General features: G+C 51.9%; 2 protein-coding genes across 6 annotated transcripts in view; one reads left to right on the top strand and one right to left on the bottom strand.

Annotated features, from left to right (window-relative positions):
* The first annotated feature begins 331 nt into the window (after positions 1 to 331).
* CDCA4 (cell division cycle associated 4) lies at positions 332 to 11,984 on the top strand. Its single transcript, XM_002825168.6, has 2 exons — positions 332 to 638; positions 9,930 to 11,984. Exon 2 carries the CDS (start codon positions 9,936 to 9,938, stop codon positions 10,659 to 10,661), a length of 726 nt encoding a protein of 241 aa, XP_002825214.1. The 5' UTR covers positions 332 to 638; positions 9,930 to 9,935; the 3' UTR covers positions 10,662 to 11,984.
* The window catches only part of CLBA1 (clathrin binding box of aftiphilin containing 1), a 34,490-nt gene continuing 10,197 nt past the window's right edge, over positions 1,571 to 25,863 (bottom strand). Inside the window, exon 5 of one of the 5 annotated variants that reach the window (XM_054530597.2) lies at positions 1,571 to 2,595. In XM_054530597.2, coding sequence (XP_054386572.1) covers positions 2,488 to 2,595 — 108 coding nt within the window. In that variant the 3' untranslated portion in view covers positions 1,571 to 2,487. Of the gene's footprint in view, positions 2,596 to 12,398; positions 13,547 to 13,656; positions 13,857 to 21,550; positions 22,678 to 23,463; positions 25,366 to 25,863 lie in introns of those variants that run through there. The other 4 variants (XM_054530599.2, XM_054530598.2, XM_009249552.4 and 1 more) reach the window with 4 other exon arrangements.

The following is a 25,863-nucleotide window of genomic DNA, read 5'->3' as shown; positions in this document are numbered from 1 at the left end:
GAGAGGCTTGGATAGACCTCGGAGCCCAGGCCGCCCGGGAACTGCCGGGCCCGGCTCCTCCCGACCCCGGCACGGATGCCTAGGCAGAGAAGTTGAGGCAGGAAGAAGCGAGAGAGTCCAAACCTCTGTTGGCCCCGCCACGCCCGCCCGAGGGCCCCACGTGGGCCCCAGGCGCAGGCGCGTTCAGTTCAGGGCCAGACGCGCGGAGACCTGGGAGCTGACGGAGGAGACCTGGGAGCTGGCGGAGACCTGGGAGCTGGCGGGGCGGGGCCGGACTGGGCGCGGGGAGACCTGGGAGCCGGCGGGGCGTGGGCGTGGCGGGGCCGGGCGCGGGGGCGGGGGCGGGGCAACCGAGGGCGCGCGCGAGCCCCAACGGCCGTAGCCGCAGCGCGGGAACACGCGCCACAGATGCCCCGCCCGCGTGGGTTTGAACAAGAGGCCCCGCCCCCGGCCCGCGAGTGGCCAATCAGCGGGCGCAGCGCGCGGAGAGCGCAGCGTCGACCCTTTGTGGACGCCGAGTGGCGGTCGCACGCCCCGCCCCGAGCCGGCGGGCGCTCCTCCCTCAGCGGCGGGAAGCTGGCGGCAGCGGCGGTGGCGGTGGCTGAGCAAAGGACCTGGCGGGCGGCCTCGCGGGTCAGGTGAGCGGGCCTGGCGGACCGCTAGGGCGTCTACGGCGGCGTGCACTTTTGTGCTGCAGGGCGCGGAGGAGCCTGGGGGCGGTGCGCGGAGTCCGTGGCTCCTGGCGCTGGGTCCGGGGCGGAGGCGGCGCCCGGGACTACCGCTGGGGCTGCCGCGGCGCCCTCGCCGCCCTCCTGGGCGCTGGTTCCCCCGCGGGGTGGTCGCTGCTGAGGGGGTCCGGGGAACAGAGGGGCCCGGGCCGCCGTCTGCGTTCCTTGCGGAGTGCGGAGCTGGGGCTTTGCCGAGGCCTCCGGGCGGCGCCACGCGGGAGCCGCTTCACGAGGGCCTGGCTGGGGTACGCAGCGGCGTTTGCCGTACCTCGGCTCTAGTTGCAGCGGAGGGAAAGCCAGGCGCGCCCCGCGACGGCCGCTCCCGCCCTGCCCTGGGCCAACCCCGCTAACCGGGCCGGGGCGCGCCGCAGCCCCCTCAATTGCAGCCCGGCCGCGGAGAGGGCCGAGGGTGTGGGAGGAGGCCCAGACCCCGGGCGGGTCGGCCAGCGCCGTCTTCCCTGGGCTCCTCCGGCGGTCCGAGGTGGGACTAGGGAAAGTCCCCGAGACACTGGCAGAGGTCAGAGGCAAGCTTCCCTCCGCGTTTCCAAACGCTTCTCGTCCCGCAGACAGGATCGTCGTGACAAAGGCTCCGCCAGCTTGCTGGAATAGAGGGTCTCCGCTGCCTCGTCTGTCCTGTGGCCTTCGTGGGGGACGCACGAGACGGCAGGACCCAGATAACCGTTCTCTCAAAGTGAACCACAGAAAAACATGGCCTGTTCACAAAACTTACGTTTTATCAACTTTCTACGTACAACCACACTATTTTCAAGTGTCACCGTGTTTTATAATTAGGGTGGAAATCCAGAATACAAAGTGAGTTAACACCCTTTTTCTAGGAAGAGTAGTAGGCTTTATCTTGGAAAAGGGGCTAGGAAGTTTCCCTCAGCTTGCCATTGGAACATGTTTTCAGGGAAAAGAAGGGGTGTGTATCGTTCCAAGTAACAAAAGTACCTGCAATTGGCTGGGCGCGGTAGCTCACACCTCCCAGCACTTTGAGAGGAGGCCTAGGCGGGTGGATCACCTGAGGTCCCGAGTTCGAGACCAGCTGGCCAACATGGTGAAACCCCGTCTCTACTAAAAATACAAAAATTAGCTGGGCGTGATGGCGCATGCCTGTAATCGTAATCCTAGCTACACGGGAGGCTGAGGCAGGAGAATCGCTTGAACCCGAAAGGCAGAGGTCGCAGTGAGCCGAGATCATGCCATTGCACTCCATCCTGGGCGACAGAGCGAGACTCCATCTCAAAAAAAAAACAAAACCAAATACCTGAAATTAACATATCAGTAATTGTTCATGAACAGCCTCCAGCAGACTGTAGTGGAAGGTGGAGCTCCCACTCAGTACTCAAGACTGCAGACATTGCTCCTCTTCTCCCTGTTTTTTCAATAAAGTATTTCAAAGCTTATCTGATGTGTGAGAAATGGAAATTGTTGATTTGCTTAAAAACCCGAAACTTCGAAGTGGCTGCAAGTCCAGCTGTGAAGGTGACAGGTTAGGTCAGAGTTGAGTCTGTCCCCAACCGTCCCAGCCCTACTGATCAGAATCTGGGAATCTGCATTTTCAGCCAGCCTTGCGGTATTGCTCAGCCACGAAGGTGTGGCCTCTGTTGCTGTAGTGAAGGACCGGTCCCCGAGCTGTACTCTGCTTGCCTGAGCAGCACTGCGGGGCCGCTGCCTGCTGGCCTCTGCCTCGGTGGGCTTAGGTTGCTCTGTCCCTAGTGGCCTGTTGGCTCTTCCACCTGCCATGTCGGACATGTCCTCAGTCCGTCTGGCCCTCTTCGTTTTTCTCTGTCTGGTCGGTGCTTGCTTTAGAAGCCTGAGGGCAGTGCTGGGAGTTGACTGAGGGCTTGGCTCTCCTGGTGACACCCTGTGGAGTTGGTGGGATTTTAGGCATTTAACTAGATGTGTAGAAAGAGCTTCAAAACTGAGCAGGGGCCCAGACATGGTGGCTCACGCCTGTAATCCGGCACTTTGGGAGGCCGAGATGGGCGGATTGCCTGAGGTCGGGAGTTCGAGATCAGCCTGGCCAACATGATGAAACCCGGTCTCTACAAAAAATACAAAAATTAGCCGGGTGTGGTGGCGCGTGCCTGTAGTCCCAGCTACTCGGGAGGCTGAGGCAGGAGAATCGCTTGAACCTGGGAGGTGGAGGTTGCAGTGAACTGAGATTGCATCACTGCACTCCAGCCTGGGGGACAGAATGAGACTCTGTCTTAAAAAAAAAAAAAAACTGAGCAGGGAGCTAGGCTCCACAGCCCCACCGGTATGGTATAGGGCCTTTCCTCATTCCATATTAGAAGGAGTTAAGCAGCCTCAGGCCAGAGTCACACAGGAGGCCCTCAGGGAGCTGGGCCCAGCCCAGCCATCCCTCAGGGCTGGTTAAGACCATGCTCTTGCTGACTTTGTCTCAAACACAGATATAACCCAATTCAGGGTGATCCTCACAGGCTAGCTTCTCCAGGCCCAACCTTATCCTCTTCACTCCTCAACACGTGTTCTGGGTGAGGGCTCTTTGGGGGTCATGCGACTGTAAAAAGCACCTGTGAGCTTTACTCTTTTTTGTATTAATAGTAATAAACTTGTCAGCATTTTAAAATACTGGGTACAACACAGAATTAACAGCTGCTGGAGATTTGGAACATTGGACAGGAATGATTTGAAGTGACTGAACAGGGATATTCTCATGGTACCAGAATGGGATCTGTGCATGGGATGGGATGCAGTGGAGGATGATGGGGATTCTCTCTCGTCCCTTGTAGGACTCGTGTAACCCAGGCACATCTATGCAGGTCTCTGGGTTACACAAGTCCTAGAAGGAGCGAGAGAGAATCTCCATCATCCTGGAGGATCCTTTCTGGCCCCTTGTAGCATTTCCCACCCCGAGGGTGGCTGCCCTTCTGTGTTTTCACAACTTGGATTAGCTTTGCCTGTCCTGAAGGTTCAGGTCAATAGAGTCCTACAGTACATATTTTTGTGTGTGTCTTCCTGCTTTTATTCAGCATAATGTTTTGAAATTTATCCATATTGCATAAATCATTGAGGTATGTTGCTGAGTTGCATTCCTTTGTCAGAATACACCAGATCGTATACGTTCAACTTGTTTTAAGTGGTTTTTTTTTTTTGAGACGGAGTCTCGCTCTGTCGTTCAGGCTGCAGTGCAGTGGTGCAATCTCTGCTCACTGCAACCTCCACCTTCCGGGTTCAAGCAGTTCTCCTGCCTCAGCCTCCCAGGTAGCTGGGACTACAGGCATGTGCCACCACACCCGGCTAATTTTTTGTATTTTTAGTAGAGACGGGGTTTCATTGTGTTGGCCAGGATGGTCTCAATCTCCTGACCTGGTGATCCGCCTGCCTTAGCCTCCCAAAGTGCTGGGATTACAGGTATGAGCCACTGTGCCCGGGCTGTTTAAGTCCTAAAAGAATGCTTGTGGCTGGGTGTGGTGGCTCACTCCTGTAATCCCAGCACTTTGGGAGGCTGAGGTGGGCCAATCACTTGAGGTCAGGAGTTCGAGACCAGCCTGGCCAACATGGCGAAACCCTGTCTCTATTAAAAATACAAAAAATTAGCTGGGCGTGGTAGTGCATGCCTATAATCCCAGCTACTTGGGAAGTTGAGGGAAGATGAGGCAGGAGAATCGCTTGAACCTGGGAGGTGGAGGTTGCAGTGAGCCGAGATTACACCACTGCACTCCAGCCTGGGTGACAGAGTGAGACTCCATCTAAAAAAAAAAGAATGCTTACAACTGAGAGTGATGAAACTAGGCCAAGGACTGTCCCCCCCCTCCCCAGGAGCCTTTCTGGAGGCTCACACCTGCTGGTCCTGTCCTTGAATAGACAGAAAAAAGGTTCCCCTTGTTCTCTGAATTTCCTTTCCGTGTGATAGATCTCATTGCCTGTGCATTTAACACTCCTAAATTTTATAAAATGATTATTTCTTTGGCATTTATCCAAGAGAAATGAAAAACCAATGTTCATGCAAAAACATGTTCTAGAATGTCCATAGCAGCTTTATGTGTAATAACTCCAAACTGGAAACAAGGAAAAAGTCCCCTTCAACTGGGGTGTGCTGACACTCTGCTCCATCTGTGCCTCCAAATCCTACTCCGTTGTGAACTATTGACACACAAGAGTTTGCAAGGATCTCAAGAGAATTATGCTGAGGGAGAAAAGCCAACCTCAGAAGGGTGCTTGCTGTGGGATCCCATTTATGCCACATTGTTGGGCTGACCCAGAGCTGAAGGGTGGCATGGCCAGAAAAGGACCTACACAGGGAGGCCGGGGTGTCTGGTCCTGGCAGAAGAGCAGCTGTGGAACAGGACAGGAACGCAGATGTGGAGCTCAGTGGAGGAGGGAAGGAATGCTTAGCTGTGGGGCTTAGAGACTTGGCAAAGCAAGAGGAAGCTTTACCAGCAAGTGTGCAGAAATTAGTGCAGGAGAAAGTTGGTGGAGCGTTCCACTTTCTTAGGATGCAGTTTAATAATGTTTATCAAGCCTCTTAAAAATGTACCTGTGCATCACCCCAGTAAGTGAAGAGTCGAGGTTAAGGAAGCCAAATGCTAGAAATACCAAAGCACCTAAAGTTAGAAACTGGTATCATTTGTGATTGGGAAAATTGTCAGTAGTGTGAAACTTCCCTCCCTTGTGCAGAGAGGAAAGTGCTGGGAGAAACGACTGGAAAGGAGGAACCCAGGTGGTGACTGTGTTTTTCTGAGTGGATGGGATCCTGGGAGAAAATTTGTTTTATGGTTTTTGATGCTCTTCCAGATTGTCTATGGTGAGCTGTGGAAATAAGCAACCAGGTGAGAACAGGCAGAAGCTGTTTATCCAGAGCTTCCCCTAGCAAGGGTGCGGCCCTCCTCTCTCATGATTGGCAGAAACTCATAGGCAGGCGAGGGAACAGGAGAGCTTTACAGTGGAAACCAGGGAAGCTCAGGGATGGCTGATGGAGGCTGCTGACTTGGGGGACTGGGATGGCCAATTAGAAGTGGGGCTCCTGGCCTGGCACGGTGGCTCACGCCTGTAATCCCAGCACTTCGGGAGGCCAAGGTGAGTGGATCACCTGAGGTCAGGAGTTTGAGACCAGCCTGGCCAACATGGTAAAACCCCTTCTCTACTGAAAATACAAAAATTAGCCAGGCCTGGTGGTACACCCTTGTAATCCCAGCTACTCAGGAGGCTGAGGCAGGAGAATCCCTTGAACCTGGGAGGCGGAGGTTGCAGTGAGCTGAGATCATGCCACTGCACTCCAGCCTGGGTGACACAACAACAAAAAAAAGAAGTGGGGCTCCTGTGAGATGGCTTAGAACACGTTTGGCTTTCTCTGGTTGGTCCTAAATTGGAAGCAGGGACAAAAACTGGAGAGGTTGTCAGTTACTAATCATGTCTTGGCCATTTTGGGCTGCTTGCTATGGAAATGATTGTTTAGCTTCCTGGATTGTTCCTAGAGAAAGCAGCCAGGCTTCCTGCAGGTCTGACTAGGGCAACCTGGCTTCCTGGCTGGTTACTGAAGGTAAAGGGCTGGTTTCGGACTGATTGCGGCAGATAATGGCTGAGAGTTCTGTTTTTGTGTGTAGTTCCTGGCCGGTTACTGTAGGTAAAGGGCTGGTTTTGGACTGATTGAGGCAGATAATGGCTGAGAGTTCTGTTTTTGTGTGTAGTTCCTGGCCGGTTACTGTAGGTAAAGGGCTGGTTTCGGACTGATTGCCGCAGATGATGGCTGAGAGTTCTGTTTCTGTACGTGGTTCTGCCATCGTTTGTTCGTATATTCCCTCGCTTAGAGCAGATGTTATTAGGGTGATTTCCGATGGTCACGTATTGCTAGTGCTGCCCTTAGGCCTGCTGACAGCACCAGGCCAAGCACTGAATTCATCCTCTTAAGATCCCCAGTGGGAGGCTTCTAGTGTCCATATCTGGCTTTCAGAAAAGGGCGGGAGGGTCTGTCGTTGGGTTTGGACTCATGACCTGGCATTTCTAAGGACTCAGAGGAAAGGAAAGTGGAACCTGGAGGGTCCTAGGAGCTTGGGACAGCTTCTTGAGCTGGTTCCCAGTGTGGTTGTGGGTCTTCTTGGTCTGTCCCATTGGTATTCTTGTTCCTTCTGTGAGTTGCCCTGATTGCCCTGGTCAGTCGTGCTGACCTCCTGTAGGCCCCACATTATGGGGGTTGTGCTGCTGGGTTTCCAGAGTCAGGGGAGGCAGCCAGGGGTTCTTCTGTCTGTCAACTTGGGCTTAATGCATGCTGTTCAAGAGGATTTGGTTTGGGTCCTAAATTAATCCATTGTTACGCAGGCTTGGGATTGAGATAGGTTGAAAGAGAAACTAAAAACCTAAAAGGTATATTGACTTCCCACAGAGGAACCCGTGGGACTTAATCTTTTCCCTAACGCAGAGTGTCCTTTGTAGTTTGACATAGCCTTATGCTAATTCTCAATATACTTAGCAGTTTTAAGCCAGTGATTTAAACAATGGATTGGGACGAAAACCTTTGAAAAGTTAAATTTGTGGCTGACACAAAGGACTTGAATATTTACCAAAAGTAATAGAAATGTTTAAATGTGTTTTGGTGGTAAACTGTCCTTCATTTAGAATTAGTTGAGAAGCTGGTGTATGTGGGTGTGAGAGGCGGTGCACAGCCTGAGGGTTGTGCCCGTGGTGACCTGCATGCTGCTCTGGGGAAATGGGTGCTGTAGGGGAAATAAGCTAGGGTTATATAAGTTTTCTTTTAATTTTAATTTTGAAATAATTGTAGAACCAGGGGAGGTTGCAGAGCAGTGTTCAGGAGGTGCCGTGTGCCCTTCCTCTGCTCCCCAGGGTTGGCATCCTCGTAGGATGCACAGCCAGGCCCCAGGTCCATGTGATCACACGGCTGCTGCAGGCGCATGTGTGCGTGTCTGGTGCTGTGCAGTCAGAGTAGAACCACCCCCACAGCCCAGGAGCAGAAGGGCCCCTCACCCCCGAGATCTCCCTGCGCAGGTTCCTTTCTAGCCGTGCCACCCCTCAGCTCTGGGTCAGCATGACAATGTGGCATAAATGGGATCCCACAGCAAGCACCCTTCTGAGGTTGGCTTTTCTCCCTCAGCCTGATTCCCCTGTAGAAGGATCCGTCCTGTGTATCAACAGTTCATTCCTTTCTGTTGCAGAGTAGGATTTGGTGGCATGAATGGAGCAGAGTGTGTGTCACTGTGCCCAGGTGAAGGGTACATTTTCTTTGTTTCCGATTTGGAGTTATTACAAATAAAGCTGCTGTGGACATTCTGGAACATGTTTTTTGCATGAACATTGGTTTTTTCTCTGGGATAAATGCCCAAGAGGTCACTTAGTTTTATAAAATTTACGTGTGTTAAACGCACAGGGGATGAGATCTATGACACTGAAAGGAAATTCAGAGAACAGGGGGAACCTTTCTTCTGTTAATTCAAGGGGAGGACCAGCAGGTGGGAGCCTCACAGAGGGGTTCCTGGGAAGGGGTATGGTTGGCAGCCCGTTCTCCCGCACTGCAAAACTTCCCATCCTTGGTCTCCAGACCCTGAGCAGAGACAGCATATGCCTCCCATACCCCAGCTTTCCAAAAGCACCTGGGTATACCCTCGTCACAGGGAGCCATCAGACTGACTAAGAGAAAAAGAAGTTCCAAAGTTTGCATATTCAAAAGATTGTAACCCTATTTATGCATAACTTGAATTATTTGAAATAGTATTTCACTACATTACAAGCATGAGAAGAGAGAAACTTAATCATGCATGAGATGCTTGTCCTGTCAGACTCTGCCGGCCAGTGTGGCCCTGAGCCAGCTGTCATCCTCCCAGCTCCCCACAGGCGGCACTGGCAATGGCACCTGTCAAAAGCCAGAGCCCACCCTCCTGTCTGCTCTGCCTTTAATGCCCCAGAGATGTCCCAATTTAGAATCAGTTAAAAAAAAAAAAAAACCAGTTTGCACAGACTTGTACTTCTAAGAGTAGACATGGCTAATGTCCGTCTAGTGCATCCGTGCTGTGTGTCTTAGTGGAACCTGCCCAGCGAGGCTGAGCCTCAGGTGCCATCCCGGAGTTGCCCAGGTGTGGGGTAAGATCCAGGAATCTGCATCTTCAACCAACAGCGCCAATGCTGAGGCACACGCTGAGAAACGCTGCCTTGGCCAGCTCTGGGCTGCCACAACACACTGGTGGGGAACCCACGCCCCCTGCTCCAGACACGAACACACACACGCACCCTGCCATGTTTTGGTTCCTTTGAAGAGAAAGGAGTTGAGATGAGAGGGGAGGTGGCCCCTGAGGCCATAGTTGTACGAGCTCGTCAGCGCTCTCGAGTGGAGGGCATTGACCTGAGGGATGTCAAGTAGAAAGCAGCGAGGCAGAGCCTCTGCACCTTGGGAGAAATGAACTGGTAGGGGCGGGGGCGGGGGGGCCAAGGAATGGGTGTGATCCCTAAGGCAGGCAGCATGGGCGGGTGTGGGAGCAAGGGGCTGTCCAGGGCCACATGGGCTTGGCCAGGAGACCCTGTGTCCCTCGGAGAATATTGCACGAAACACAGCCCACTGGCTGCATGAGATGAGCATACAGCCCCGCAGTCCTTCCCCTGCACGTTCTTGGTAGCACAGCTTTCCAGCGCGGCTGTCTGCGACATATAGAGGCTTTTAGTGGAAGCATTGAGTGGGGAAGGCACTAACTCTTCTGAACGCAGAAGTGACTTTGTCCGAGGCAGGATCCTGAGGGAAGTCAGAATGGTATGTGTGTGTGCCCGGCCCTGTCCGTCCCCAGCCCTGTGCCCTCTGCGGGCTGGCACAGTTCACGTTAATCTCATGTTACCCCAGGGTCTCTTCTTTTGTACACACCACAATTAGATTTTTTGAAACAGATTTTCAGCCAAGCTCTCGAACACTTACATTTCTCTTATATATTTCTCCTATTTTTAGTTCATTTATCTTTTTTGCTGGAGAACACTGTTGTGGTACAGTTTAGAGGTTTGTCGTTTCTAACAACGTGACTGTGCCTGGATTAGGCAGGATGGCAGCTGATCTGGGGGTGGGGGTCTCCCACTGGGCTCCACGTCTCAGCTCTGTTACGGAGTTACAGCTCTGTTACGTCCCTGCCAGTTACGGAGTTGCTGCTCCTTGCGTACAGTCAGGGCAGCCAGACGAAATCCAAGGGGCGCTGTCCGCTAGAGAGTCTGCCGTGTGCTAAGTGGTATCTTCCTTGGTTTCTGCAGGACACAATGTTTGCACGAGGACTGAAGAGGAAATGTGTTGGCCACGAGGAAGACGTGGAGGGAGCCCTGGCCGGCTTGAAGACCGTGTCCTCATACAGCCTGCAGCGGCAGTCACTCCTGGACATGTCTCTGGTGAAGCTGCAGCTTTGCCACATGCTTGTGGAGCCCAACCTGTGCCGCTCAGTCCTCATTGCCAACACGGTCCGGCAGATCCAAGAGGAGATGACGCAGGATGGGACGTGGCGTGCAGTGGCACCCCAGGCTGCAGAGCGGGCGCCGCTCGACCGCTTGGTCTCCACGGAGATCCTGTGCCGTGCAGCGTGGGAGCAGGAGGGGGCACATCCTGCCTCTGGCTTGGGAGACAGCCACACACAGGGTCCAGTTTCTGACCTTTGCCCAGTCACCTCAGCACAGGCACCAAGGCACCCGCAGAGTGGCGCCTGGGAGATGGATGGTCCTCGAGAAAACAGAGGAAGCTTTCACAAGTCACTTGATCAGATATTTGAAACGCTGGAGACTAAAAACCCCAGCTGCATGGAAGAGCTGTTCTCAGACGTGGACAGCCCCTACTACGACCTAGACACAGTACTGACAGGCATGATGGGGGGTGCCAGGCCGGGCCCCTGTGAAGGGCTTGATGGCTTGGCTCCGGCCACCCCGGGCCCTAGCTCCAGCTGCAAGTCCGACCTGGGCGAGCTGGACCACGTGGTGGAGATCCTGGTGGAGACCTGAGCCAGGAGCCCTGAGCGCTCACAGCCGCCTCTGACGCATTGACACGTGAGCACTGGCTCCCACGGAGGGTGTGCCGGCCGCCAGCGGCGCAGCCTTGCTGCCCTGTCTGCTGATTCTGAGAAATCCCAGAACAGCCCATTACCAGTAGGGTCTGCAGCCCTAGGCCTGTCCCACTCACTTCCCCCCTTTGGAGGGCCAGGCAGAAGCTGTTCTCCTGGAAGGCTTCTCGTCTCTGGGCCAGTTCTGACGTCCCCACAGCCTTGGGCCCCTCGTGTCTCTTTGTGTCCCCCACTGTAGAGGACGGCGAGCCACAGCTGCATCAACCTCCTTTACATTTAGCTAGGTGAATTTTTACAATTCAGTTTTACGTGTTTTGGGCAGTATTTTGTCTTAAGATATATTTTTTAAACTTTTTATACCTTATCTCTTTAGATTTTTTCAGCTATTTTCTTAAAAGTATATTTTTTCTATAAACATCCTTTGCTGCTACATTAGAACTTTTATAGCCTAAACAATTGCAGTTGGTGTGTTTCATTTTTTCAAGGTTTAAATAAGGGTTTTTTTTTGTTTTTTTTGTTTTTTTTTTTTGGCAGTGAGCATCACTACAGTCTGAGTCAACAGTGTGAATGTATCATGTTTTACTTTAAATGTGTGTGTGATACTTCTTCATTATGTTCTGTGCTACAGTGAGACCTGGGTGAAAATCAAGAAGCGCACACAGCTACACTTTTGTCATTAGAAAATCTGTGGGAGCCACATCTTCCTAGACTTAAGCATAAATTATGGAGGATTTTATTTATGTCTATTTATATGTAAATGTCATTGAAGACAAAGGTCAAATATTTGTCTGTTTGGAGATCACCGGCACCAGTTGGTCTTCAGGGACCTCATAGCCCCTCGGTGGTGCCTTCTCAAGGCAGTGTTCCTGGAGGCTCCCGTCAGGGTCAGCCCAGGCACCTGCCCTGGGTGAGGAAATAGCATTGCTGCTGGATGAGAGACGCCTGCGCTGCTCTGTTAGACTGGTGCTAAAACAAAAGGTTAAGGCTAGGTTGAAGTCTAGAATGAAAGGAATCTGAATTCATGTCATTCATAGCCCCTTGATCTGTAGCGTCATGGGTGCTGCTGCAGGCAGGGAGTGAGCTGGGGGTGCCTGCAGCCTTGCACTCCTGCCCCGCCTCACCCCCCATGCTCCCTGTTTCTCATGCTTTCTCTAACTTCCTCACCCCTTAACCAAAAAGGCGTGTTTTCTTTTGTGCATATAGCCGTTCTTAAATATTGGTGATGTAAACCTCACTTTATTAAAAAATTATCCAGCAAACAAAATGGGAATGTGGTGTTAGTTACGACCACGGCCTGACCCTCCAGCAACCTTTCTGCAGGATCAGTTCTGCTGTATTATCTAATGGTGCTTTGTAAGGTGGTGAAAGGAATTTCACTTGGCTGCATTAAATGGACGCTGGGTTACTTTTATCCCCCCCCTCCCCACACACACACATAGGGTTGCAGAGCAAATTCTTTTTACATTGTTCAGCACCCAGCTGGGGCTGGGGGTGTCCACGACCTCTGACAGCCCCCGATGTCGAAAGTTAATCCTCATGGACCCTAGTTTAAAGGGTATGTGTTTTATAGGAATAAATCTAAAGCACTATTTTGTTTCTGTATAGCATTTTTATCTTTTAAAAACATCATTTGTTCAGCATTAGTAGTAGTTGTAGTGCCTGTTTTGGTAGCCTTCAAAATTACAAACTGCTCAGAGAATGTGACTTGAGAGCTTTAGGGAGCTTGGTCGGAAAACAGACTGGGTGTGTGGAAGGACCACAGGGGCAGGAGAGAACAGCTGCCATGACTTAGAAGTGTAGCCGGAGCCTCATTCCCTGGACTCGCACCGTGTTCACCTGTGACACTATACCAAAGCCTGCTTGTTTCCGCCGTGGTGTGCAGTGGCTGAGTAATCAGCTGTTTTCTAAGCATTTCTCTACAAGTTTAGTCCGTGTGTGTGGCTTTTGTTTTTTGTTTTTTGATGGAGTCTCGCTCTGTCTCCCAGGCTGGAGTGCAGTGGTGCAATCTTGGCTCACCGCAACCTCTGCCTCCCAGGTTCAAGCAATTCTCCTGCTTCAGCCTCCTGAGTAGCTGGGATTACAGGCGCCCACCACCATGCCCAGCTAATTTGTTGTATTTTTAGTAGACACGGGGTTTCACCATGTTGCTGGGATGGTCTCAAACTCCTGACCTCATGATTCACCTGTTTCAGCCTCCCAAAATGCTAGGATTACAGGCGTGAGCCACCGCGTGTGGCATTCTTGGTTTTTTGACAGAGTTTAACTCTTGCTGCCCAGGCTGGAGTGCAATGGCGTGACCTTGGCTCACTGCAACCTCTGCCTCCCAGGTTCAAGCGATTCTCCTGCCTCAGCCTCCCGAGTAGCTGGGATTACAGGCATGCGCCACCAGGCCCAGCTAATTTTTATGTTTTTAGTAGAGATGGGGTTTCACCATGTTGGTGAGACTGGTCTCGAACTCCCGACCTCAGGTGATCCACCCGCCTCGGCCTCCCAAAGTGCTGGGAATACAGGCGTGAGCCACCGCACCTGGCCATGTATGTGGTATTTTTAAGTGTGTAGGTACAAATTGACTTTAATTGGGAACAAATTTTCCAAGTGTTTAATAATTTTGTTTACAAAATGTTTATTCAGAAACAGAAATACAAATTCCAGTCATCTAAACTTTTGGCACTGTTCTCTGCAGTTTGCTTCTGGCCAAACTGAGGGGAGCGGGCATGTTAGTTGAGAGTTTCACAGGGGCGTTTCCTGACGTGTGGTGGGTGCCCCTCACGTGCAGCGTGCCTTGCACACAGCTTCGGAGCCCCTTCTGCCTCAGAAGTTCGGTTTCTAAGGTTATAAAGTAATGCACATTTATTTGAAGACATGGAACCAGTATGAAGATAGCAGACTCCTCCCAGGGAACCCATCTTCCTTTCATGGGTGACAGCGCACCTTGGAGAATGCTGCCTGCTCTGCCCACAGATGCCTGTGCAGGATTTCTTCGGGGGCGGGGGGGGGGGGGCGATCTCCACAGGGCTGAGCCCAGCCCTCTGGGCCTGGATCCCTGCTGGGCCACATCTGGGCCAGGCGCCTTCTCCCAGGTTCACTCCTTAGTGAAGTGGGCACGGCAGTGATGGAAGCAGGACGCAGCAGCAAACTGCAGAACAAGTGTCAGCGTGCTCACCCTGTGGAGTCCGCGTAGCCGGATGAGCAGGCTGGCGGAGCCACCGGAAAGGGCCTGGCTGGGGTGGGTGGGTGGGTGTCTGAGGTGCGAACGCTTGATGTGTTGCCTTGGTGTCTACCTAAAGACTGAGTGGTGGGATCACGTCCCTCATAAACTCTCACAGTTGGTTTCTGGGTTGCTAGAAGTTTCTATCTGCAACCAGCGAGCCACATCCTTAACTGGGATTTTGCTGTGACCTGAACCAAGCTTTCCATGTGGCAGTGCTGTGTGTGCTGGGTCGCTGCATTTACAGGAAGGCCATTGTTCCTTCTCATGCCCTGTGTGGAGGTGGCTGTGTCCTCAGTGCCTGCTCAGGGTTTGTAGTGGAGCCAAGCAGGGAGGGGAGTTGTGATGTGTGGATGCCTGAGGGTTCGAGGGTAACCTCCCTTTCTCAGTGATGAACCTTTGCAGTATTCTCAGGAGTGGCAATCGCCCGTCTGGGAAGATGTGACTGCCAAGTGCAGCCCTCAGTTGAGGTGACACATGCTGCTTGGTCACTCCAGCAGACTTGCTGCAGCTGGACACAGTTTAAGCCCTTGGGGCTGCTTGCTGCCCCTTGCAGGCGTACACTTCATTGGCCCATCCCTCACTCTGCTGTGCCCCTGGGAGATAAGCCCCGGCTTCTCAGATCCGCCCCCCCCTTGCCTCCCACACTAGGCCTGAATGAGCCTCTGCACTGAGCAGAGGAGCCTGGCAGGAGCCTTGCAGAGGAGGCTGGGAGCAGCTCCATGGACTGTTCCTGAAGCTGTCAGAACCAGCTGGATGAACTGGAGGTGCACTGAGGGCCTGCTTCTTGGGTGACAGTTTGGTCAATGCCAGAACAAGAGGTTTGGAAAACCTAGAGAGCTGGAGTGGAAGGTCCAGGAAAGGCCCTAAAAATGATACGCTCTGAGCAGCCTGTTTGCCACGGCCACTGTGCAGCGGTTCCTGTCGGCCTGTAGACGCCATGCTGGGTCTCACTGCCTGGCCCAGCCCTGCCACCTCTGGGGCCTTCAGGGACCCTTCAGCACCCTCATCTTTTTGTGAAAAAGCCCCAAATGTATAAACTACCCCCATCCCTGGGTTGGCCCGAGGCCCTGTGACCTTGCTGCCCCCACATTCCTGCAGACCATCGGACTGGAGGGTAGTTACACTGATCTGCTTGAAGGTTAGCAAGTTGCATGGAGCCGGGGGGGAGCGGGTGGGTGTCCACAGGCACCTGTTGGGTGGACGCCCAGAGTGGAGTCGAAAACCACCTCAGATTCAAAACAAAGCACCCTGGACAAGATGTTACAAACACGCAGCCTCTGCCTGATGAAAGCTCCTCTGTCCTGCACTCACACATGTGCCTCCCTGCAAGTGCCTCCATCGCAAGCTGCGGAGAAATCTGGCATGCCAGGCGAACCTGCCTGCCAGGCTGCCCGGTGATCCTCTTACTGGAGCTGATGCAGAGCACAGCCAGGCCCATGGGCTGCATTTGGTTGACAGGACTTTCATTACGGGTGGGTTCATTTCCCGCTGGGGTCAGAGAAGGGGCGTTCCAGGACCCTACAAAGAGCTGGGCAGGGCTGGGGACAGAGGGTACTGTGGTGCTGGGCCCCAGGAGGGGCTGCCCCACCATTGACCCCACCAGTGATGAAGCTGGGCAGCCCGCAGGGCAAGAGCCAGGTAGGGTGCTTGCTGCCCACAAGCTGAAGATCTGGTCCCAAGAAGCTCTCCCAGGGGTTCTGCCGTCTTCACCCTGTTCTTCCCACCTAGGCTGGTGGCCTGGCCTGTGACAGCTGTGCTGGACCCAGGCACCCAGCAGGACCAGCCACCCACTGAGGGGCAGGAGAACAAGAAGGGGCACTACCCAGCTCCGAGAGCTCCGTCGGGGCGGTGCCTCTGCCTCCCGACCCTGGCCAGAGGCCCAGCCTGTCCTGGGGACTGGCTGTACCGAGTCAGCCTAAGTCCAGTCCCACAGTGAGACGCAGGTGGAAAGGTGCTGCCTCCATCCTGGCTGCCTGCTGTGGGGACTGGCTGGGTGGTGTAGGAGGGTGTGCACGTGTGTGTGCAACTACATGTATGTGCATGTACAGCTGGAGGGGGTGCTGGGGGTGAGGGCCGGGGAAGTGGTCAGATCCCAGCCTGTTGGAGGATCCTGGTTTGTGATCCTGTCCCTGTGACCACGGGGCCACCACTCCTGCAGAGCTGCTCAGCCGTGGTCACACTGGGTGCAGCTGCCAGGAGCACGGGCCGTGCATTTTCCTCCTTGCCCGTGGGCCTGGCCAGTCTGGTGCTGAGGGTCACTGGGGACTGGGAGGGTCCCCAGGAGGCCACAACCCCTGCTACCACCCCAAACACTTGGTCCTCGACTGTGGCCTCATGGTTCCCCGTGCTTTGCCTTCTGGATGCAAGTTGAGGGCCAGGCAGAGCTCCCAGCCAGAGGTAGAGGTGCTGTCCCGAAGCAGGCAGGCTTGCTTGGGACAGTTCACACACCTGGAGCCCAGAGCTGGGAAGCAGGACACTGAGCCCCGGGTCTGCTGCCTGGGCTGACCAGGTATTAGCACTGTTCATTCTTTTTTTTTTTTTAATTTGAGACAGAGTCTCTTACTCTGTCACCTAGGCTGGAGTGCAGTGGCGCAATCTTGGCTCACTCCTAGGTTCAAGCGATTCTCCTGCCTCAGCTTCAGCCTCCCGAGTAGCGTGGGTTATAGGTGCCCACCACCACGCCCGGCTAATTATTTTTAGTAGAGACGGGATTTCGCCATGTTGGCCAGACTGGTCTCAAACTCCTGACCTCAAGTGATCTGCCCGCCTTGGCCTCCCAAAGTGCTGGAATTAGAGTCATGAGCCACCGCACCCGGCCTTTTTGAGTTTCTGAAAGAATTTTAAAACAAATCCCAGATGTTGAGACATTTTGACCCTAAAAACACGTTAAACTTCTTTCCTTTTTTTTTTTTTTTTTTGAGACTGAGTCTCCCTCCGTCACCCAGGCTGGAGTGCAGTGGCATGTGATCTCAACTCCTTGCAACCTCTGCCTCCCCGGTACGAGCAATTCTCCTGCCTCAGCCTCCCGAGTAGCTGGGACTACAGGCCTGTGCCACCACGCCCAGCTAATTTTTGTATTATTAGTACAGACAGGGTTTCACCATGTTGGCCAGGCTGGTCTTGAACTCCTACCTCGTGATCCGCTCGCCTCGGCCTCCCAAAGTGCTGGGATTACAGGTGTCAGCCACCACGCCCGGCCAGGTTAAACTTTTTTTAAAAGACTTTTATTTATTTATTTATTTTTTGAGGTGGAGTTTCGCTCGTCGCCCAGGCTGGAGTGCAGTGGCGCGATCTCAGCTCACTGCAACCTCTGTCTCCCGGGTTCAAGCAATTCTCCTTCCTCAGCCTCCCAAGTACCTGGGATTACAGGTGCCCGCTACCATGCCCAGCTAATTTTTTGTATTTTTAGTAGAGGCGGGGTTTCAACATGTTGGCTAGGCTTATCTCAAACTCCTGACCTCAGGTGATCCTCTTGCTTTGACCTCCCAAAGTGCTGGTATTACAGGTGTGAGCCAATGCGCCCGGCCAAAAAAAAACATTTTCTTACACAACCACAATACCATTGTGAAAGAAAAATACAATTTCAGGGCCCCCAAATTCACTATGCCAAAGGGAAAAATTAAGCTGGAAACTGACTCATTCAAGAAACCACCTTTCTTTTTGTTTCTGAGCAAACAGCTGCAGGTAGAAGGCCACAGGCCTCCACAGGCAGCTGTGCTTGTCTGCTGTATCTTACGAAAGCACAATTTGCTGAGCGAGAGACGACTGCGTGACGAACCTGGGAGGCAGAGGTTGCAGTGAGCCGAGATTGCGCCACTGCACTCCAGCCTGGGCAACAGGGCAAGATTCCGTCTCATAAAATATATGTATGTATTGAAGTCCCCAAATCTTGCTCTCTTTGGAAAAAGCACAGATCACAGACTGTTCCTGTGGTTTTGTGTTTCTTTTTCCTGGGCGCTGGCAAAATAAACCTCTGACTTGATTGAGAGCTGCCTCAGATGCTTTTTGGTTTATACAATATTGTAAGTGGAAAATTAGGGAGAATTCTTTAATATCTAACACCTGCTTCATAGTCAAATGTCTTTGATTTTCTCCCTAAATTGTCCTTTTCTTTTTTTTTTGGAGATGGAGTCTCGCTCTGTCGCCTAGGCTGGAGTGCAGTGGCACGATCTCCGCTCACTGCAAGCTCCGCCTCCCGGGTTCACGCCATTCTCCTGCCTCAGCCTCCCGAGTAGCTGGGACTACAGGCTCCCGCCACCATGCCCGGCTAATTCTTTGTATTTTTAGTAGAGACGGGGTTTCACCGTGTTAGCCAGGATGGTCTCAATCTCCTGACCTCGTGATCCGCATGCCTCGGCCACCCAAAGTGTTGGGATTACAGGCGTGAGCCACCGCACCCGGCCCCTTTATTTCCTTTTTAACTTTTAAAAATTGAGGTACATAGTAGAGTCCAGAACATGCCAGAATTGTCAGTGTCTGCTTGGCAACAGTTTACACGGGAAGACACCCTGTAGCTGCTATGGGTTAAGGTAGGGGAGGTGCGTCCCCACTGAGCCAACAGGATTTGTGGGCCTGATGTGCTTGTGAATGGGCACCTGCAGGCCCTGGCCTTTACATGTCGTGACGTTTGCCCAGGTTGTGTGTGTTGCTGTTCTTTTTTAAAAAATTATTTTTTTTGGTCGGGCGCGGTGGCTCACGCCTGTAATCCCAGCACTTTGGGAGGCTGAGGTGGGTGGATCATGAGGTCAGGAGTTCAAGACCAGCCCGGCCAAGATGGTGAAACCCTGTCTCTACTAAAAATACAAAAATTAGCCAGGCGTGGTGGCGGGTGCCTGTAATCCCAGCTACTTGGGAAGCTGAAGCAGAGAATTGCTTGAACCCAGGAGGAGGAGGCTGCAGTGAGCCGAGATTGTGCCACTGCACTCCAGCCTGGGCAACAAAGCGACACTCCATCTCAAAAAAAAAAAAATAAATAATAATAATAATAAATTTTTAGGCCGGGCGTGGTGGCTCATGCCTGTAATCCCAACACTTTGGGAGGCTAAGGCGGGCGGATCACGAGGCCAGGAGTTCGAGACCAGCCTGGCCAATATGGAGAAACTCCGTCTCTACTAAAAATACAAAAATTAGCCAGGCATGGTGGCCTGTAGTCACAGCTACTCGGGAGGCTAAGGCAGGAGAATCGCTTGAACCTGGGAGGCAGAGGTTGCAGTGAGCCGAGATGGCACCACTGCACTCCAGCCTGGGTGACAGAGTGAGACTCTGTCTCAAAAAAAAAAAAAAAAAAAATTAATTTTTAAATTGACAAATAAAAATTGCATGTTTATCATGTACAACATGTTTTGAAATATGTGTACACTGTGAAACAGCTAAGTCGAGCTAATTAATATGCACTGCCACATATACTCGTCACTTTTTGGGGTGAGAACACTTAAATCTACTCTCCTAGTGGTTTTATTATTTTTTTTGAGATGGAGTCTTGCTCTGCCGCCCAGGCTGGAGTGCAGTGGTGCAATCTCTGCTCACTGCAACCTCCACCTCCCAGGTTCAAGCGATTCTCCTGCCTCGGCCTCCTGAGTAGCTGGGACTACAGGCATGTGCCACCACACCAGGCTAATTTTTGTATTATTAGTAGAGATGGGGTTTCATCATGTTGGCCAGGCTGGTCTCAAACTCCTGACCTCGTGATCCGCCCGCCTCAGCCTCCCAAAGTACTGGGATTACAGGCGTGAGCCACCATACCCTGTCTCTCCTAGTGGTTTTCAATAATATAATCCATTGTTACTGATTACAGTCCTTGTGTACAAGAGATCCCCTGAGCTCATTCCTTCCAAATGAAATTTTGCATCTTTTCACCACCATCTCCCCAGCCACCCTCCCTCAGCCCCTGGCAACCACCATTCTACTCTGCATCTATGAATTTCCCTCTTTTTTGAGACAGGGTCTTGCTCTTACCCACGCTGGAGTGCAGTAGCGCAAACGTGGCTCACTGCAGCCTCAACCTCTTGGGTTGAGTTTTTTTTTTTTTTTTTTTTTTTTTTTTGAGACAGAGTCTCGCTCTGTCACCCAGACTGGAGTGCAGTGATTACGATCTTGGCTCAATGCAACCTCTGCCTCCCGGGTCCAAGTGATTCTCCTGCCTCAGCCTCCCGAGTAGTTGGGATTACAGGCACGCACCATCACGCCTGGCTAATTTTTGTATTTTAGTAGAGACGGGGTTTCACCATGTTGGTCAGGCTGGTCTCAAACTCCTGACGTCAAGTGATCTGCCCGGCTTGGCCTCCCAAAGTCCTGGGACTACAGCCATGAGCCACCATGCCCAGCCTTTATTTTATTTTATTTATTTATTTAGAGACAGAGTCTCGCTCTGTTGCCAGGCTGGACTGCAGTGGCCCGATCTTGGCTCACTGCAACCTATGCCTTTTGGGTTCAAGCAATTCTCCTGCCTCAGCCTCCCGAGTAGCTGGGACTACAGGCACACACCACCATGCCCAGCCAATTTTTGTTTTAGTAGAGACAGGGTTTCACCATGTTGGCCAGGAGGGTCTTGATCTATTGACTTGATCCACCTGCCTTGGCCTCCCAAAGTGCTTGGATTACAGGCGTGAGCCACCACGTCAGGCCCCGGCCTTTATTTTGTATTTGTGTAGAGATGAGTTATCACTCTGTTGCCCAGGCTGGTTTCAAACTCCTGGACTCACGTGATCCTCTTGCCTTGGCCTCCCAAAGTGCTGGGATTACAGGCATGAGCCACCAAGCCTGGCAAGTTTGACTTTTTGGGTTCCACATATGAGTGAGATCATGTGGGGTCTGTCTTTCCGTACCAGCTTATTTCGCTTAGCATAAATGCTTCAGGTTCATCTAGATAGTTGCAAATGAGAGGATTTCTTTTTTTTTTTTTTTACAGCTGAATAGTATCCCATTGTGCGTATGTACCACATTTTCTTTATCCATTCATCTGTTGTTGGACACCTAGGTTGGTTCCATAGCTTGGCTATGGTGACTAGTGCTGCAGTAAACATGGGGGTGCGGGTATCTCTTCAACATACTGATTTCCTTTCCTTTGGATAAATACCCAGTAGTGGGATTGCTGGATGATATGGTAGTTCTATTTTTAACTTTTTCTGGCACCTCCATACTGTTTTCCATAATGGCGGCACTACTTTACACTCCCACCAACAGTGCACAAGCATTCCCATTTCTCTACACCATCACCGACATTTCATCTGTTTAGAATAGCCATCCTAACAGGTGTGAGGGGGTATCTTATTGCAGTCTTGATTTGCATTTCCCTGATGATTACTGATATGGAGCACTGGTTTTGTATAGCTGTTGGCCATTTGTGTGTGTGTATACATATATATATAAATATATATATATAAAAATAGATATATATATATATTTTTGGAAAATGTCTGCTCGGCTGGGCGCGGTGGCTCACGCCTATAATCCCAGCACTTTGGGAGGCCGAGGGGGGTGGATCACCTGAGGTCAGGAGTTCGAGACCAGTCTGGCCAACATGGTGAAACCCTGTCTCTACTAAAAATACAAAAATTAGCTGGGCATGGTGGCGGCACCTGTAGTCCCAGCTACTCGGGAGGCTGAGGCAGGAGAATCACTTGAACTCAGGAGGCAGAGTTTGCAGTGAGCTAACATCGCACCACTGCACCCCAGCCTGGATGACAGAGAAAAAAAAGAAAAATGTCTGTTCAGGTCCTTTTCCTATTTTTTCAATCAGGTTACCTGGGTTTTCTTCCTGTTGTTTGAGTTCCTTATGTATTTTGGATATTAACCCCTTATCAGATATATGGTTTCCAAATATTTTCTCCGATTTCCGAGGCTGTCTCCTGGCTGTGTTGGGCAGAGGCTGCCTACTTTTCCTCGCTGTGTGTTATTGCAAGTTGTCTCTACATTTGGTTTGTTTGAATCAGGAGTCATGCGAGAGCCGCACATCACATGCTCTTACGTCTTCACTTAGGACCATCCCTTTTTCCTAGTATTCTGCCATTTTCCATTTTGTTGATTTTGGCTCTCAGTTTTATTTCCTTCTTTCTGCTTACTTTTGGTTTAATTTGCTCTTTTTCTTGCACATTAACATGAAATCTTAGGTGGTTTTGTACTTTTCGTACTTTCTGATATAAACATTTAAAGCTATAAATTTCATTCTATGCACTGCTTTCACTCAGATTTTGATCAGTGCCATTTTCATTATTCAGTTTCAATTACTAAGTTTCCAGTGACCTCTATGGACCCACTGGTTATCTGGACATGTTCTCGTGACCTCCTGCTGTGTAGCCGCCATCACTAGCTTCACAGCGTGCAGCACCTACCATCTGTTACTGCCATGATCTCATGCCACGGCTTGGCTGGGCTCAGCCGGGTGGTTCTTGCTGGGATCTGTCAGGCCACTGCTGTCAGGCAGCGGCTGCAGCTGTATGCACCCCACCCTGAAGGCTTCCTTCCTCCCAGGGCTGGCATGCTGGCCGGAAGGCTCCAGCAGCTGGGTCCTTGGGCATCTGTCAGCATCTCTGTGGGATCGCTCCAGACATTTCTTCAGCATAGAGGCTTCAGGGTGGCCAGGTGTTTTGCATGATGGCCAAAGCCTCTGAAGGCCATGTCCCTGGCCTCTGATGTGGCTGACGGCTCAGCATCTCATCTGCTTGGAGAGAATTCCATGTCCGCTAGAAAGAATGAGGGCTTTGCAGTGTCACTCAGGTCAGGTGATGGTCACGTTCCTTCAGGGCCTCTAGGAATCAAAGGCCAGGATAGATTTACACATTCAAGAAGTTTATTTGGGGAAATACTTATGAAGGACAAAAAGGTTAGAAAGCAGGAGCAGGCAGACGAAAGCTGTCAGCCTCGATGCAAGCCTGGCATCTGCGGGAGGAAGGGCCTTTGCCACACCCATGGGCCCAGGAGAGAGTGTCCATCTGAGGCCGAGGTGGGCAGAAACGGCTGGCTCTGCACCGGTCTATACTCAGCACTGACTGGGGACAGCTGGGAAGGGGCAGCAGCTGGCTGGGAGAGGGGGCTTCCCTCTTGGGTCTGGTCCTCTATCAGTATTATTTGGCACAGGAGCCCAGCATGGCACGATGGGCCCCAGCATGCCCCGTGTTTGCACTGGCTCTGCTCCTGAGCCACTCCAGTAGGGTGCTCCTGGGGGCACCTGTCCTGCCAGCTGTCCCTGCACACCAGCTCCAGCTCAGCTCCTTTGCCTAGGCCTGTTCCTATACAGTCACACTCACTGTGAAAGGCCTGCATCTCAGCCTGGGAGGGCAGGGGGCCTTGGCCAGGCCTTAATTCCTCACAGTACCTCACCGCCAACCCAGAGAAGCTGCTTTCCCACACCTGCTACTTCAGGGCCTATTAAGTAAGTCTTTATTGAAAAACGAAAAACAAAAGGCCAAGGCAGGAGGATTGCTTGAGTTCAGGAGTTCAAAACGAGCATGGGCAACATCGCAAGACCCTATCTCTAACCCAAGCCAAACCAAACCAAGACCCTTTTAGTAGTTAACCAACTTTTACTACTTAATTCTTTTTTTTTTTTTTTTTAAGAGATAGGGTCTTACTCTGTTGCCCAGGCTGGAGTGCAGTGGTGTGATCACAGCTCACTGCAGCCTCTAACTCCTGGGCTCAAGCAGTCCTCCCACCTCAGCCTCCTGAGTAGCTGGGACTGCAGGTGAGCGCCACCACACCAGGCTAATTTTTTTTTTTTACTTTTTTGTAGAGATGGGGTCTCACTATGTTGCCCAGCCTGGTCTCAAACTCCCGGCCTCAAGCGTTCCCTCCACCTTGGCCTCTCAAAGTGCTGGGATTACAGGTGTGAACCACACACCGGGCCTAGTAATTCTTTATATTTTTTCCTCTTCAGATAACTGGTGTGGTTTCTGTATCCTGGCTGATAATGCCTTCATTTCTAAAGAATATTTTTTTTCTTTTTTTTTTTTTTTTTTTTTTGAGATAGAGTCTCGCTCTGTTGCCCAGACTGGAGTGCAATGGCGTGATCTCGGCTCACTGCAACCTTCCCCTCCCAGGTTCAAGTAACTCTCTTGTCTCAGCCTCCCAAGTAGCTGGGATTATAGGCATGCACCACCATGCCTGGCTAATTTTTGTACTTTTAGTAGAGATGGGGTTTCTCCATGTTGGCCAGGCTGGTCTCAAACTCCTGATCTCAGGTGATCCACCTGTCTCAGCCTCCCAAAGTGCTGGGATTACAGGTGAGAGCCCCTGTGACCAGCCTAAAGAATATTTCAATGTATGTGAACTTCTAAGTTGACCTTCCTTTTCCCTTCAGCACCACAGATGTGGGTGCGTGCGTGGCCTTCTGGTGGGAAGTGAGCCATTGTTCCTATCATTGCTTCTCTATATGAATCTCATGTTTCCACCCTAGCTGCCTTTAAGGCCTGTGGGATGTGTTCAGGTACGGTTTTCTCCACGTCACCTCCTTGCAGTTACAGAGATTCTTGGATTTGTGGATTATTTTCTTTCATGAATTTCAGAAAGTTCTTAGCGATTTGGTCTTGGAATATTTCTTCTTTATTCTCTCCTGTTCCTGCTCTGGGACTGCAGTTACACCCAGTTAGGCCATCTGACTTTGGCCCACAGATCTTGGACCCTCTGTCGTTTTCCCTCCCCTCTCTGTGTGTTTGGATCTTCTCTAGTGACCAATCTTCAAGTTAACTGATCCATTCCTCTGTGGTGTCCAGTCTGCTGTTAAACCCATCTAAAGATTATTCATTTATATACTGTATTTTTCATTTCTAGCATCTTCATTTTGTCCTTTACTGAAGTGTCCCTGTTTCTGCTGACCGTCTCTATCTCTTGGTGAATGTCACCCGCCATTTCCACAGGCCCTCCCCACCTCCCCAGAGTTCCTTCAAGGCCCTTGACTTCAGTGTTACCACTGGAGCTGTCTCTGCTTCTGCTGCTCACTGTAGCTCACGTTTTCTTGCCTTTTCATGTGTCTTGTAATGTAGGCTAGACAGTTCATATAAAAGAACAATCGAGGCTGAAGCAAACAATGTTTATTTCCAGAGAGGGGCACGTGCCTTCCATTGTGAGGTTGCCAGAGTGGGAACAGAGTTGTCCTTCCCTGTAATTGAGCTAGCTCTGGACTTCTCTGCAGCTGTAGTTAGGCCTTCAGACGCCCTGAGGGTGGCATCAGGGCACGGCTTCGGTGGGGTCTGAGCTCTGAGCACAGTGATTCTGGACATCAGCCTGTGTGTCGCAGCCAAGCCACTGGCTTTGGGGGCTGCACGATTTCTCCGTTCTTCGGCCGGACTGCCGTCCTTTTCAGCCACTGGAGGCTTCCTTTGCTCTCCATTCCAGCCCCTCGCCTTGTGCCTGGGGCGTCTTGCAGCCCTGCTGCCTCTTCCTCAGCCTTTGGGGGCTTGCCTCCTGCCCACTGTCCCAGCTCCCCTGCTGGGCCTCCAGACTTTGGGAACAAAAATTCCAGCATGTCTATGAGAGGGGCGTTCTCAGGGGAGTGTCCGTCAGCTCCCTGCCCCCACTCCCAGCTTTTGGCACTTTCTTCCTGAGCACTCAGTGTGGACCTGAGGGAGTCCAGGGAGCTTTGGACTTGCCTGTTGCAGGGTCCTCCAGACCCTGGGGGCTTGGCAGCCGCACTAGTGGGCAAGCAGTTTGCATGTACACTGCCTGGTCCCTCCTTACCTGACTGTGAGGGGCCTCTTCCTCTCACTCCCCTCTGGGGACAAGAGCAGCAGGGCCTCTCTTCTCTACTGGGTGCCACAGAGAAGTCAGAAGAAAGGCTTGGCCTTCTGAGGTCTGTGGGTCACCAACGTCCAGCCAGGTGAGGAGGAAAGGCCACCACGGGTGACACCATGATGCCATGGCACAGTCTGAACCCGAATCTTGGAGTGGGAGGAGCAGGATGGAGTATTTTGGCTTGTTAAAAGTCTAACTTTTAAAGGTT

Source organism: Pongo abelii, chromosome 15 (assembly GCF_028885655.2).
Source record: "Pongo abelii isolate AG06213 chromosome 15, NHGRI_mPonAbe1-v2.0_pri, whole genome shotgun sequence".
NCBI lineage: Eukaryota > Metazoa > Chordata > Mammalia > Primates > Hominidae > Pongo > Pongo abelii.
Note: the sequence above shows the minus strand (reverse complement) of the source record. Positions and strands in the feature narration are given on the sequence as shown.

Bases quoted from the DNA above. Each gene is read 5' to 3' on its own strand.
- CDCA4 (XM_002825168.6), top strand. From the start codon at position 9,936: ATGTTTGCACGAGGACTGAAGAGGAAATGTGTTGGCCACGAGGAAGAC.